At 47.8% G+C, this 15813-nt stretch overlaps 1 protein-coding gene across 1 annotated transcript; it reads right to left on the bottom strand.

The window, feature by feature from the left end:
• Nucleotides 1-1188: 1188 nt before the first annotated feature.
• Nucleotides 1189-13498, bottom strand: LOC110331873 (cytochrome P450 2F2). The gene is made up of 10 exons (XM_021212740.2): nucleotides 13419-13498; nucleotides 12088-12278; nucleotides 11832-11994; nucleotides 9070-9219; nucleotides 5463-5623; nucleotides 4921-5097; nucleotides 4398-4539; nucleotides 3505-3692; nucleotides 2246-2387; nucleotides 1189-1629 (listed from the first exon to the last, which is right to left on the bottom strand). The coding sequence occupies exons 2-10, from the start codon at nucleotides 12256-12258 to the stop codon at nucleotides 1448-1450; spliced, it is 1476 nt and encodes a 491-aa protein (XP_021068399.1). The 5' UTR covers nucleotides 12259-12278; nucleotides 13419-13498; the 3' UTR covers nucleotides 1189-1447.
• Between the last annotated feature and the right edge of the window lie 2315 nt (nucleotides 13499-15813).

Here is a 15813-nt window from a genome sequence, read left to right as displayed (position 1 = left end):
TTTGCTTGTGTCTTCTCTCCCTACCTTTGGTTCTCTCTCTCTCTCTCTCTCTCTCTCTCTCTCTCTCTCTCTCCTCTTCTCTTTCTTTTCTTTTTAACTCTTTATGTTATGTGTATGTCTGTCTTGTCTACATTCATGTCTGTGTGGCACATGTAGTGCCTGTGGTGGCCAGAAGAGGTGTCAGATCCCCTGGAACTGGAGTGAATCATTGTGAGCCATAATATGGGTGTGGGGGACTTGAACAAGAGTCCTTTGGAATAGCAGGAAGTGCTCTTAACTGCTTAGCCGGCTCCCATTTGTTTTTTTCTTTATCTCTACTCTCTTCTGTCTCTGGCAATGTTTTCTTCTGTCCCCCTGCGGCCTCTGGTTTATTAAAGGGTAGTGGTTAGAGCTGCAGTGTCTGTGGGGAGTGCTCCAGTGTGATCTTGGGCAAACCACTGCATCTTTCTTAGTCTCAGTTTGGCCTGTAAACACAGGGTAGCAACCCTTCTTTGTTCTGTAGGGAGAATTAGAGGCATCATCGAGAGCTGTTTCCTTGGGAAGCGTAGTTTAGTCTTTTGTAACTGTCTCTTTCAGGTCCTCCAGCTTCAATCCCACAGGCCCACTACTTGGTATCTCCCCTGGTGACCTTTCCCCCCTCGGTCTTGGTTTCTCTGCCTCTCTGTCTTTAGGCCTCCACATCCTTTCCTTTCCAGCTGGTTTCCAGAAAATGTTAGCTCCCTTCCCCCTTGGTTTGCGGCACTGGAGACTGGGCCTTGGGAGTCATACATGGTTGCAAGAACTCTATCAGCGAACTATATCTTCAATACTTTCAAAAATTAACTTTGAGATAATTAAGTGGGCCTTGAGCTCATTCAGTAGCCTAGACAAGCCTTTGATTCTGCATCTGGTAACTCTAGGAGGGCCTTGGGATGGGCATGTCTCCATTCCCTCTGCACCATAAAGCAGTGGTTCTCAACCTTCCTAATGCTGTGGCCCCCAATAATTCCTCAAGTTGTGGTGACCCTACACATGAAATTATTTTTCTTGCTGCTTTTATACCTGCAATTTTGCTGTTATGAATCATAATGTATTTGCAACCTGATACACAGATTGTCTTGAGTCTTGTGGAATGGAGGTTCGACCCACCGCCCTTCAACTGCTGCCATCAAGGGCTGCCCTCTTCCTCTAATTCAGCCAAGTCAGATATACATCCATTATTAAGATATTTACTAGGAAATGATACAAACAGCCAGGAAAAGGGTGCATCATAGAATAGGTTTTGCGCATATAAGATGGGTGTTTCCCCTTTGTCACATCGTTCTTTCCATGAAGATGGGCTTAAGATAGGAGGGGTAAAGTACCAATACGTGGCAGGTTTAGGGAAGATCATGTGTGAGAGAAATCAATGGAGGTCTACTGACAGTGAACCCCAACTAGAAAGACAGCGGGTCCCTGGGCGCAGTACTCAGCGAATGCGCATACACAGCTGGAAAGGCCTTGGCAAATTGCCCAGCCCTGAGCTGAGCGGGGTCAGGTCGATGTCCTCAGGCTCCACCAGCGGCTGCAACGTGAAGTTCTGTAGAATGGAGGTGAAGTATATGAAGAGCTCCATGCGCGCCAGTGGCTCTCCCAGACACAGTCGACGTCCTGTGTGGGCAGGAGGGCCGAGAGCAGAGGTGAGGTAAGAGAGCGTGGGCTGCATCCCATGTTCTTAGAGGAAAATGTGGGATCATGAGCGGGGATATCGCGGACACAGGAGGGAATGAAGCCGAGGTAGCTGCGGATATGAATGCAACTGCCTGGGTTGAAATCTTGTATCAGAATGTTACCACAGCTGGGACAGAACTGGGGTGCAATCCACTGTGATCTGGCTACGGAGCCCAACTCTCAGTCATTGCCCCCTTCTCAGAGACAGCATCGGGCACACAAAAGGCAATTTATTAGTCCTCATTTTCTCCTTCCTGTACTGAGTAATTAGAATTCCTGCCTCCTTCGCTTCCTAGTCCCCTTCCCCCAGCTCCACACCCGCCCCCCCCCCCCCCCCCCCCCCCCCCCCCCCCCCCCCCCCCCCCGCTGCAAGGTAGAGTTAAGAAAAACTAGAGCCAACAGCGCCACCTAGTGGAGAGTCTGATAATCATTCTTAAGTGGCTTCCACCTTGGTGTTACAGGAACCAAATTGGAAAAGGGAAATTTCTGTGTGCTAAGCCAAGGATGGGATGGTTGGAAGAGTAGGGTTAGAGTTACAGTTCACTCCATCTCTTACCAGCGGAAAATGGCATGAAGGCGGGGCTATTCTTGAAAGATTGATTGGCGTCCAGAAAATGTTCAGGATTGAACTCCTGAGGCGTCTTGAACTGGTCGGAGTCGTAGTGCACAGTGTTAAGGAGTGTGATGACATCTGTGCCCTGTGTGGTCGAAGAGACAGTCAGTGACGTACACTCACAGAGGATTAACAAAACTTTATTTTATATGTATGAGTGTTTGCCTGCGTACTCATGTGTGCATATGGGCATAAAGTTTCCTGGAACTAGTGGTTGTGAATTGCTGTGTGGATGCTAAGAATCCAACCTGGGTCCTTTGGATGTGCTCTTAACTGCTGAGACATCTTTCCATTCTGAAAATGGGTTTATTTGTCCTCCCCCCCCCTCAAGCTCGAGTTTCTGTGCTGCAAAGATGGAGCACTAGGGATTTGAAAAGGTGGGACTCTACCTAGGTCCCCTAGAGACAGGTGCTAGATGCTGTTGCTGAGGTCTGAGAAATGGATGTGGGCCACCCTTGGCCCTGAGCTTTGTAGAAGCAGATTCGGGATTTCTGAGTGGAGGTGTGCTGGGGAGCAAGGTGGGGTGGGGTGGGAATTGGGGTGGAGTGTTTGGAGAGGGTTATCCTCCAAGAATGGTATTTTGGTCTCAGGAGATGTTCAGATAAAATTCCAGACCCAAGTAGTTCTGGAAAGGGGTCTGAGGAAGGTGTGTGTTGTTCTAATCTCTTCTGGTACAAAGGAACTCTGTTTTAAGGCATCTAAGATGGCTAAGCTAGGGGTGGTAGAATTCCAATACACTGGAGGAGGAGGCTGGAGGATCAGGAGTTCAAGTCCAGCCTCAGTCACGTAGGGAGTTCAAGGCCAACCTGGACTATAGGAGACTCCCCCTCCCTCAAAAAAAAAAAAAAAAAGACTGGGGAGATGGTGTTAAGGGCTCTCTGCTCTTGCAGAGAACCTGGGTTCAATTCTCAGGACCCTCTTGATGCCTCCCTACCATCTGTAAATTCAGTTCCAGAGGCCACAGTGCCCTCTTTTGGCCCCCTTGGGCAATGTATGCATGTGGTACACAGACATTTAGGTGAAACACCATATATGTAAAAAACAAAATTAAATATTGGAAAAAATATTTGCAACTTCCCACCTCTGCAGCTTGGTACTCTGGGAGCTGATTGCTAGGGTCTAGGGTACCTCTTAGCCAATTACAAAATCTTGAGATACCTCTTCCTAGGTTACCCCTATGTCATTTTAGGAGCCCAGCACACCTTGGGTATCAGGAAGCCCCGGAAAGGTGTGTCCCGAGTGACGCGGTGGGGCAGGTTCATGGGGATGACGTCAGCAAAGCGCTGCACTTCGTGGATCACTGCATCTGTGTAAGGCATGGATTTACGGTCGTCCAGCGTCGGCATCCGCAAGCGCCCCACCACACGATCAATCTCTTCTTGCACGCGGGCTGGAGGTGGAAGGGGAAAGTAGTGGATGATGGTCCCTGAGGAACCGCTGGGACTGGAACAGGTTTGTGGGAGTTCATGAGACAGGATCAAGTCAGAGCTTTTCTAGTTGTAGGCAGTGGCCTGTCATCACTGCACGCGGGATGCTGAGGCAGGAGGAGTTTTGGTTAGTCTGGGCTTCAAAGCGTTTGTTTTGGAGAGGGAAAATATTGACTGTTGCATGGGTTTCTGGGTGTGAGTTTGTGTAGGTGGGCTGTAGGGCTGTTTGGATCCTAGGACCCTCATTTGATTTCTGGAAGGGCTTTGAGGCTCATGGACCTAGTGTGTGGGGTGTGCTACCATTTCCCGCAAAGCCAGGAAGACACCCAGGAGGCGGAGCCTGGGGAAGGGGAGTCATGTTATTCAGAAGAGGTCAAGGTTCTTAGCAGACCTTGTGACTGGGGCTCAGGGATGGGCTTTTGAGAGGACAGAGGAAGAAGGACTCAGAGGCCGGACGGACAGTCACGTGTGTTGTGGGCAGGGCCACTAGTACTCAGGCACGATTGGGAATGGCACTGTGTGGACCCTGAGGGCCTCTCAGTTGGTTTGGCTTGTATGAGAGGGTTGTTAATGGAGGGCTCTACTAGACCCTCTGGACGGGGTAGGGTCGGGGTGAAGAGTTGGAGAAGGGAGGAGGAAATGTAGAGAGGACATTGCTGCCCGTGTACCTTGCACTTTGGGGTACTTCATAAGAATAAGGAAGGCGTGACGCAGCGTGGTGCCCACGGTCTCTGTGCCACCGAAGAGCAGGTTGTGTGTGGTCATCAGCAGGGTATCCATATTGAAGTGGCTCAGTGGGTCTTGCTTCTCCTGTGTTCGATGGATGGTACTATGAGTCAGGGACTGAGAGAAGCTTATACGTCGGAGCCTCTGTGACCCGTTCAACTGCTACTGTCACTAGTCGTTGGTTCTGTCCCTCTCTTGAGCTAACTTTTTTTTGTGGGAGCCGGGTAGTGTGAAGGGAGAGATAAAAAGTGACAAGGCCCAAGGTGAACAACTTGGCCAGCCACAAGAATGGCTTAATGATTTGTTAATTGATAGTCGCTTTGGGCAGTCGTCCAGCAGGGCCAGGTGCCACAGCTTCATGACTCTACCCAAGCTGAGATCTGTGCAGGTTTGAGGCGGGGTGGGGGTGGGGCATCAGGAGGGCTTCACACCAGCCCAGAGGGAGAATCTTCATCCTACAGCTACCTGTGCCATCTTTGTGAGGAAGCAGTCGATGAAGTCCCGGGGAGAGTTGGGGTCCAGGGAATCCTGGTGTTCACGGATGCTGCGGGCAATGAGATCTTTCATGCCTCCAAAGTTCCGGAACACGCGTCTGTGTGGCCCAGGTACCCAATCAAGGACACTTGGGAAGATGTTGTACATCTGGGGACCAGAGTTGGAGAGGCTTCATGAAGCAAGCATGGGGGTTGATGGATAGGCTAAGCAAAGCAAACTTAAATCGACTCTGACCTGGTCTTGGCAGGGGTAGCCAAGTTCTGAGAGGGTGGAAAGAGAGTGGGAGGGAGTGGGGCAGGACAGAGGAGGATGGGTGGACCGTGTAACTGGGGGTGGGCTATAAGGAGGAGTTCTTTCTATTTAGTCTAGCTTGGTCAGGAACTTGAGGCAATCCTCTCGCCTCGGCCTCCTTAGTATGGGGTTTATAGGCATGTATCACCTCAACAGCCCCTGGTGCATTTTTGGGCCCTGTGGACCCATGACCCCATCTGGTTAACTTCAGAGTTACTTACCTCGCCCCAAGGGCTGCTCATAATCTTGAAGTTGTCATTGATAAAGTGGATGATGGTGAGCAGACGCTCATCGTCATAGTCGAAGCGACTTCCGAAGACGACAGAGCAGATAATGTTGGACACGGAGCGGCTCAGGATAAACACGGGGTCAAAGGGCTTACCTGAGGTGGAGAGGTGAAGTAGGTTAGTGCGAAGCTCTGCCAATACAACATGTGCAATAGCCAGATGGAGTGCTCCCACTATTTCTGCTTGCTCAGTGTTCACCCACCCATGAAACAGCATCTCACAGTCCAGAATGCTCTCACGAGGCCACGCAATGTGCAATATGACAACACTCCTAAATAATTTGGCAATGTCATGTACAACAAAACTCACCTTATCCTGCAGAACAAGAATACTTAATGCTGGCTGTTCTTGGATACATTACACTGCCCAGAGCACAGCACGCAGGTATCATAGCCAACCGCTGCCCACAAAAATCACCAGTGAGTACAGCCAGAGTCCCAGGGATGGTTGGCATCTGTAACCCCAGCTGAGAGGACAAGGCAGGACAGTTGCTGCAAGTTTGAGGTCAGACCGGGTTATAAGGCTCAAAACTGTCTCAAAATCAGACAGCTGGGGACCAGAGGGCTTCCTCAGGCTATTAATGATTGTCTATAACTCCAGGAGATCTGACCTCCCTTCTGACCTTGGCAGACACCCCCGCACACTCAGCATACATTAACACAAACACATATGCACACAAATAAACCCTAAATTAATAAAAAATAGACATTTGGTTATAGTGGTTGACCTCTGCCATCTCAGCACTTGGGAGGCAGAGGCAGGGATCAAGAGTTCCAGGTTGTCCTTGGCTGCATAGAGAGTTCGGGACCACCCTGGGTTATGAGAGATCTTGTCTCATTGAAAGACAAAACCAAACCTCATAAACCAACCAAGCACAAAATATGCCAGTACAGACAGCCCAAGAACATCCCAAGGCGCAGTCGCAATGTACTGCCTCATGATGTCGGTATACTCCAACATCCAGCTGCCCAGTGTACAGCAGTAACTCACAGCAGCTCATGGGATAGTGCAGAACACACTGTGGCATCCTTGGGACACACAACCAGGCAGCAGAAGAGGTGATACATAGGAAGTTAACATTGGGGTGCAGCAGATGTCACAGTGCAGCGTCACACACAATGCCGGAAGACAACTTTACCTCAGGATAGACCACAAACATATTATCTAACCTCTAATTATCCAATAGCCGAACACACTATAGGATACGATAAAAGCAGCAAATGCTAGGTCGGGTGGTGCAGGCCTGTAATCCCAGCACTTGGGAGACTGAAGCAGGATGCTCATTGTGAGTTCCAGGCCAGCCTCGGCTACAGAATTTCTGTTTTGAAAACAAACAAACAAAACTCACATTTCAACACGACATCTAAGGTGTAAGAGCACAGTCCAGAAAACAGTTTCTGAAGGTAAGGCTTTGCTTTGGTTCTAGTGTGGGCTCTTAGTCTCCATGGTTTTTTTTTTTTAATCTGAACCTCAGTTCTCATCCGTAAAATGGGTGTGGTGACAGTCCCCTCCTCATGGAGCTCTTAGAAAGAGCCAGGGAAATTCATAACTGAGACTTGATCCATCATGGGACTGCCACAAAGCAAACTGCTATGGAAGGTGGAACACTGGACATCAAGGGAGTCCATCTCCCCACCCCAGGATCTTATCTTGGATGTGATGTTATTCAAAGTTTTGTAATACGGGGCTGGAGAAATGGCTCAGTGGTTAGGAATATGGACTGCTCTTGGGTTCGGTATTCAGTACCTACACTGGGCAGCTTACAATGTACCTCAACTCTAGGGGGACCCAATGCCTCTGGTCTCTTCAGGCAGCTGCACTCATGTGCACACACCTCCCCCAGACACATAATTAGAAAAGATCTTAAAATCTCAAAAATAAATTTGATAATGAGAACTATTCTAAATTACCTGGGTGGACCTCAGTAAGTCTTTATAAAGACGGGTTAAGTTCAGAAAATGAGGAAGAGGGAGGGAGGAGGAGGGGGAAGGAGGGAGGGAGGGAGAGAGAGAGAGAAAGAGAGAGAGAAGAGAGAGAGAGCGCGAGAGCATTGTATTGACCCCCTTAGTACTTCGAACCTATAAAACCGTGTAAGATAATGAATCTGGGTGTGGTATCTTGCACCTGTAATTGAAGCACTTGGGAGACTGAGGCAGGAGAATTGCTATGAGTCTTAGGCTAGCTTGGGCTACAGAGTGACAACCTAGGTAAAACAAGCAAACAATTTGTGTTATATTAATATAATGTAAACAATTATATTAACAATTTGTGTTATATTAATATAATGTATTTGTGGCAATTGAAAAAAGAAATTTTTATGTATTTGCTGTGTGCATGTGCATGTGCGTGTGTGTGTGTGTGTGTGTGTGTGTGTGTGCGATGACATGAAAATGGAGGTCAGAGGACATGCTCTCTCTTTCCACTGTGTTACCAGGCTTGGCACCGAGTACCTGTGTCTGCTGAGACATCTCACTAGCCCCGTTTGTGGGAATGTATCAGAGGGTTAAGAAGCTAACGTAAGCAGCTACGACCACACTTATGTCACTTGTGATCCCAATTTTTTCTCCCAAATCCAGTAAGATTTGGAGAGCAGGGAAGAGCGGTTTTTTTTTTTTTTTGTATTCTGCATTTTAGTTTCTTCTGTAAAATGGGACAGATTATGAGACTCCATTGGTTTATGTAATTCTTTTTTTCTTGTTCAGGATCTTGATGTACTGTGAAGACTGGCCTTGAACTCATGATCCTCTTGTCTCAACCTTCTGAGTGCTAATGAATTTTCAGAGAGATGACCATACCCAAGGGTCTTGGAGCTGTAGAAAACTGTGATTTTGTTTGAACTTTGTATTGCTGACATGGAACTGAGGACTTGGGCACACTAGGCAAGTACTTTGCCCCCGAGCCACGCCCCCAGCCCCTTACTGGGGGATTCTAGGCAGGGGCTCTACCATTAAGCTATGCCCCTAACCACCTCCTGTGGGATTCTAGGAAGGTGTTCTACCTTCTTAATTATAAATCCCATAAGAAATAAAATGATCAACTCCCTAAGGTATTTAGTTTTAATTATGTGTGTGTTTGTTTGTATCTTTCTGTCTGTGTACATACATGTGTATGGATGCCCTTGGAGGCCAGAGGGTGTTGGATACTCTGAAGCTGGTTACAGGAAGTTGTGAACTACGATGTGGGTTCTGGGAACTGAACCCAAGTCCTCTGCAGGAGCAAGAAGTGCTCTTAATCACAGAGCCATCTCTCTAGCCCACTTTCCCCTCACCCCCTCCCTGACATTTTTTATTTCTTTGAAACAAGGCCTCATGTAACATAGACTGGCTTCAAACTCACTATTTATCCAAGAATGATCTTGAAGTCATTCAAGATCTGGCCCTCCTGCCTCCACCTTCTGAATTCTGGAATTACAGGTATGCACTACCACATCCAGGACAGCTCACACCATAGGCATTCTGAGAGGCCTCCAGGAGTTTCTGCTCACATCCAGGTTCTGGAGCCCACTAGTGGGATGGATGCTATTCCCAGGGTGTGGCCTGACCTTCCATTTTCCTTAGCACCTCCAGCAGGAAGCTGCCTTCTTCCAGGATCCGCTCCTCGATGCTTCTTTTTCCCATGCCAAAGTTCCGCAGGATTTGGACAGAGAACCTTCGGAGGATCTTCCAGCGCTCCCCACTGGAGAAGGCGATGCCTGGGAAGAAGAAAAAGAATGTCAAATCCAACTGGCAACCATCCCCAGACCACAGCCACTGATTCATCTCTCCCTGCTCCATCAGGAGGGGGTTCAGTTTAGAACCCCCCTCAGTTCTTCCAGCAAATCCTTCCCGACTCTTGGGAGTGGGCCTGCTTTGGGCTCTGCAGGACTCTGGACTTTCCGAAGATCACGCTGCCTCCGTATTCCCCTGTAACGACCTGTGACTTTGAAGTGTCAGAAAGGCAGACTAAAGACACATTTTTTGTCAAAGTGACCTTTGAATTGTCACCAGATCTTGTTGATTGTTTATTGATTATTGAGTGCACAAATAAAAGAGGTAAATAAGAAAAATAAATACTGGAAACTTGTCCTAGGACGGGCATGGCTTCTGACCCTTTGTACAACCTTTCATGGAAGTGAGTCCTCTTTCCCACCTTTTTTTTTTTTTTTTTTAAAGCTTCCAGCTAATTGGCCTGTGGTTGTTGTCTGTCAGGGCATTTCTTAATTGCTAACTGGTATAGGTGAGTCCAGCCCACAGTGGGCAGTACCATCTCTAGGCAGGTTCTTCCCCACTTTTTAAATCTTTTGGTACTAGGATTGATTGAACCAAGGGCCACATAGACACAAAGGCAAGGACTTTATCACAGAACCACCTTTCAAAAAAAAATCATAACCAAACCAAACCAAACCAAACCAGACCAGACCAAACCAAACCAAACCAAACCCTTTGCTTTTGTTCTTGACAGTGTCTTCCTATGCAACTCTGGCTGGCCTGAAATTCATTCTGCAGACCAGGCTGGCCTTGAACTTGCAAAGATTCCTGTGGTTCTGCCCACCAAATGCTGTGATTACAAGTGTGTGCTATCATACCGGACTCTCTTTTCACTTTTATTAATAGTATAAGATTGTTACATTTATTTATTGGATGTGTGTGTATGTGTGTGTGTGTGTGTGTGTGTGTATACACATGTGCCATAAACATGTGAAGGTCAGAGTGTAACTAGCAGGAATCAGTTTTCACTTTTTACCATGTGGGTTGCAGGATTGAACTCAGGAGGCTGGAGAGATGACTCAGTGGTTAAGAGCACTGACTGCTTTTCCAAAGGTCCTGAGTTTGAACCAGCAACCACATGGTAGCTCACAACCATCTGTAATGGGATCCGACACCCTCTTCTGGTGTGTCTGAAGACAGTGACAGTGTACTCATATACATGAAGTAAATAAATCTTAAAAAAAAAAAAAGAAAAGAAAAAGAAAAAAGGAATTGAACTCAGGTAGTCAGTCTTGGCAGCAAGCACCCTTCCCTCCTGAGCCACGTCACTGCCCTATATTTTATTATTTGTATCGATAGCAGCTATCTTCCTTAGTCACTCTCCACAGCTGTGTCATTAAGGCAATGCCTTCCACTTGCGTCCAGAGCCTGCCAATCAGCTGGTCTAGTTACCCAGCCCTGGGGATCCCTTGTCTCTGACGTGTGTGCGCTGGGATTACAGTCGGCCACCATGCCCGCCTGGCATTTATGTGAGGGCTAGGGCTCTGAACTCCCAACCTCACACTTCTGCAGTAAGTGCTTCACCCTCTGAGCCATCTTCCTAGGCCCTGAACTCTTTCACCCTGTCTTGACCTGACTGGTCATCTTCATCTTTCAGGACCTCTGAGGCAGGAATTCCTTCCTGGCTGGGTCAGGTATGTCCTTTGGGTTCCTGCAACTCCTCAATGCAGTTCTGACCATGCAGGGATGTCACAGTCTCACGATGGCCTGTGTTTTAGGAATCATGGGATAAAGTCTTGTGTGTGATATTTGTTCTTTTTTTTAAAGAATGTTTTTTATGTGCATTGGTTTCTTGCCTACACATATTTCTGTGCAGATCCCCTGAAACTGGAGTTACAGACAGTTGTGAGCTGCCATGTGGTTGCTGGGAATTGAACTCAGGACCTCTGGAAGAGCAGTCAGTGCTCTTAATGACTGAGCCATCTCTCCAGCCCCAAGTGTTGTATTCTTAAATTTTTTAAAAATTTCTTTTGTTATAATAAAGACTTGGCTGTTGAAGAAGAAAGAAGAAGATGGAGATGGTTCAGTGGGCAAGGTGCTTGCCATGTAAGCACGAGGACCTGAGTTCTATTCCCACTGTCCATGTTTTGCTAGGTGTGACCATGACTATTCCTGGTGCAGTGGTGTGAAGACAGGTGGAGACAGACTCTGTCACAAACAACGTGCAAACAAACACCCTCTCCCCAAATGAGATGGGGTTTGAAAGTGGGGGGACACTGATGTAGGCCTGAAAGAGATTGGTGAGACAAAGGCTAATAACTCAGCTACTTGACTGAGTGGAAATTTGATGATGTGGTTGAGATAGAGTAAGGATGGGGTGAATGTGGGGTTCAACTGAGTGGACGTGGGGGTTGGTCTGGCTGCTCAGTTCAAGGTGTGGGTGAGCTGGAGGTGAGGTAGATCCTATCCTCCTTTCAGCATTGCTTGTCTGCATCCTTCATGAGGTCATTAGTGAGATCTGCAGCTCTGAATGTCTTTGAATGGATAGCCTCTCACCCTTATTCCCTACCTAGATATGCAAAAGGCTGGAGGCTGGAGGAGGTGAGACCAGGCTTACCATTGCCCTTGGTGAAGTTGAAAAAGATGGGGTATGCGCCTCGGCCACTGAACTCCTCCCCTTTGTCCACAAGAGCCTCCTTCACCGCTTGGTATCCGCTGAGGACTATCACAGGCCTGGGCCCCAGGTACACCGTGAATACCGACCCATACTCCTTGCTAAGCTGGAGGTAGAAGAGAGAATTTACAGGGGGCTTAGTGGCCACAGCAACCCTTCCTGGCTCCGTTGCCCTTTGCCAAAGGCAAGTCCCCTGCACCTTGGTGAGGGAGGTTAGCAAGTCTTGGGAGCGAAGCTGCAACAGGTTTCCCAGGATCGGGAGAGGTTTGGGTCCTGGAGGCAGCTGGCCCTTGCCCCATGAGCTGAAGGTCAGGGACAGAGAGATGACAGCCAGGAGGAGAAGCAAGATGGCTATGCTCACACCATCCATAGTGAAGGTAGCTGCAGTGCCTGGAGGGACAAAGAGGGAGAGGTCAAGTGTGGGGTCCCCCTGTTTATGTTCTTCTGGAACATTTCTCCTTTGGACCCAGGCAATGGGACTGTGGATGGAGGGGGAGGCGGAGTGATGTCAGAGTGTTAAGAGGGAGAGGGGGAAGAAGGAAGAAGGGAAAAGGAAGAGTGTGTGGGAACACAGACAAATTGTCAAAACATAAACATGAGAAAGGAATGTAGAGGTAGGTGGAGACAGACAGCTACAGGAACCCAAAGCAACAGTCACAACGTCAGAAACAGTGGAATCTATGTCTTTTCTGTTTATGTAGCTGTATTATCTATCAGCTACCAATATATTATCCATTAACCATCTATCTACTGATTGTCTATCATCTATCAATAATCCATCTAACATCTATCCTTATCATCTATCTATCTATCTATCATTTTTCATTTATCTCTCATCTGTCTATCTTAAACCATCTACCAAAACACTGGCTCTCACAAAAAGAAATAATAAAAGATAGAGAGACACACAGAGATGGGTACAGACAGATAGAGAAAATCACAGGAGAGAGACAGACTGACAGAGGGGGGGAGAGGGAGGGGGAGAGGGAGAGGGAGAGGAATGATTTCAGAGAAAGAGAAGGGTCTCACACGGCATGCCACGCTGGCTTCAGATTAACCCCAGCTCCAGCCTCGTGAGTGCCAGGGCTAGAGGTATTCAATGTACCTAGCTCCGAGATGCACATCGAGAAACAGAGTCAGACCAGTCACAACGCTGCATGCCTGCAACCCAGCATGGGGGGAGGCAGGGCAGGAAGATATTAAAGGTTTGAGGTTAGCCTTATCTACATAGTGGGTTTCCAGCCAGTCCAGGGCCATGGATCAAAATCTCGTCGCAGGAAGCAAAACAACAAAATAAAACAACCCCTTCAAATAAAACAACAATAAAACCCCTAACAAATGAGCTCAAAGCCAAAAAAACAACAGCAAAGAAACCAAACCATCCAGAGAAAGACACTGCAGAGTAAGTAAGGAATAAAGGGTGTGGGGACATGGGCATGGTCCACAAGCTGGGACAGACAGACAAGTCCCAGAATTGGTTTGCAGAGACCGAGACCGAGACAGAGACCTCTCTTGGGAGCCGCCCCTCACCTGTATCAGTATTCTGTAGCAATGTTCTGGAGTTCTTGTGCGTGCTGCAGTGTGTGTGAGTGTGTGTGCGTCTGTATGTGTGTGGGGTGGGGGGGTGGGGCATTCTCTTAAGTTGTCTCTCCATGCTCCTCCTCTGCCCTGCCTTCTTTCCCGGTTCTTCCAGTGATTTTAATCCCCTCCTACCATCCCAGCATACCTTGTCTGTAGACCTTGGGCTCTTAGCCAGCTGGCATGGTGGGGTAAATGTGATCACACCTCTAGAACCCTCTGTCACTTGACTAGGTCCTCCTGGCTTGACGGCTGACCTTAAATCCCTTCTGTGTGGACAGTACTTGTTATCTGCCTTAGTTAGAATAGAGCAATGGCTTCTCGATTCTGGGCCCAGTTCTTGAGGGGAAGGTGGGGTTATGGGGTGTTGGCTAAAAAATTAATGGGCCAGGGAGGGAGTATTGTAGATCTAGTACTGGATCCAGTCCTAGTTTGAACTTTTCTGTTCTGTGTTTATGGATTCCAGTCCAGTTTTGCTTCCCCGGCTAGGAGGCCTTGTGTAAGACCCATTCCCTCTCCATTGAGTCCTTATTTCTGGGCATCTCTCTTACTGGATTCTTCTCTCCGGTCTTGCAGTTTGTCTCTGAAATGCTTTATGACTCTCATTCTGTCTCTCTCAGTCTGGCAATACAATATCCTAAGAGACATGTATTAAAGCAACACACATGATATTGCTGCTTGTCAAGTTTTTTTTTTTTTTTTTTTTTTTTTTTAAAAAAGAAGAGAAAAGGGAAGGAAAGATGGATATGTTGTAGCCAAGAGTCTGGGAGACCCTTAGAAGGGTGGGAGATGAGGCACTTGGAGCCATCCTTTCTCTTTAAGATTATTTTAAAATTTTAACTATGTGTATGGATCTGATATGTGCATGTGAGTGCAGTTGCCCACAGACATCAGAGTCGGGTCCCCCGGATTTGGAATTTGTAGGCTGTTGTGAGCAGAGCAGGAACCAAACTTGGAGTCTCAGTAAGAGAGGTGCAGGCCCTTAACCACCAAACCATCTCTCTAGTCTGGTCTTGTGTGACCCTGAATGTCTTAGAGCTTGCTATGTAGCCAAGGGTGACCTTGAACCCTGGAACTTTCAGCTTCAACCCTGGCACGATGGCATTATAGGCATGTGCATCCGCACCTAGTTTTGGTAATTGTTGAGGATGGAACGCAGGGCTTCATGCATGGCAGACAGACCCCCCCCCGCCCTTCCTTTCTTTCTCTTTGCATTTCTCCCGTTCTTATCTCCCAGTAAGTTCTTCTAGGTTGCTATCTTTTCTATGCTATCGGCTTCTATGAATCAGGCTTCTGTGACTGTGAATACAGTGGGCTTAGGCTAAGGAGAAAGGCAGGGCCACAGAAAAGGGGTCGCAAACTTAAACCACACTCTCCCTTCCTCCCTGCCTTATATAAGGTTCTCCTTCTGTTCTCCTGAGTCACTGCCCCCCCGCCCCCGCCACTACCCGTGTCTGTTCTTGGCTCTCATCATGGAAACTGGCCCAAGTTTCTCAACTTCTGTCCAGGTCAGAAGAATAGAGTGCCAAACCAGAGGTGGCCAGGCTGAGGGGGAGAAGTGTGTTAAGGTCGGGGGTCTAGAAGCCCTTGGAAGTGCACCAGAAGTGCACTCTGTCCTGGGAGGCAGTGGGAGAGGAAGTAATTCAATACTTTAGGTCTCAAGTACTCAGTGAGAGGTGGGGCAGGTGGTATTGTTACAGCCCTGGAAAGGCTGGTTAGGGCTGGTCCCGGGAGAGGGGTGAAATCTTCCTTGTGGGATTACATGCCTCCTGTTTCCCATGGCCTCAACCCCTACTTCTGGTGGGGAGGTGCAGTACTGGATCCACTCCAGTCCCTTGACTCTGAATCTGGTTCGAGGGCTACCCATGGGATGGCCTCACTGGGGGAACCTAGGATTCGTGCAGGGTTGTTTTAGGAACTTCGTGTTCTTTTTCTCTTCTGACTTGCCGTGCTATTCCAAATGGAACTTGGATTCAAGCGGACATACGCTTTAGTCTTTAAACTTGGTGCCATTGATATTTTGGGGCTAATAATTTATGTGGAAGGCTGTGCCGTGTGTAGTAAGATGCCAGAAGCCATTTCTCCATCCATCTGGTTGTGATAGAACCAAATGGCTTTGGAGGTTCTTCCTCATTTTCGTTGTACACATTCTGTTTAGATTTACTTTGTTTTATATGTATGAGTGTTTTGCCTGTGTGTATATCTGTGTACCAAATGCGTGCCTGGTGTCAGAAGAGAATGTTAGATCTGCTGGAACTACAGTTAGGGATGGTTCTGAACTAAGCCAAATCTTTTACAAAACTTCTCTCTCCAGTCCTACGTGCGTTCTTTTTCTTTTCTTTTTTCT

This window comes from Mus pahari, chromosome 1 (assembly GCF_900095145.1).
Source record: "Mus pahari chromosome 1, PAHARI_EIJ_v1.1, whole genome shotgun sequence".
Lineage (NCBI taxonomy): Eukaryota > Metazoa > Chordata > Mammalia > Rodentia > Muridae > Mus > Mus pahari.
The sequence above is the reverse complement of the archived record's forward strand: the minus strand, read 5'-3'. Positions and strand labels throughout refer to the sequence as shown.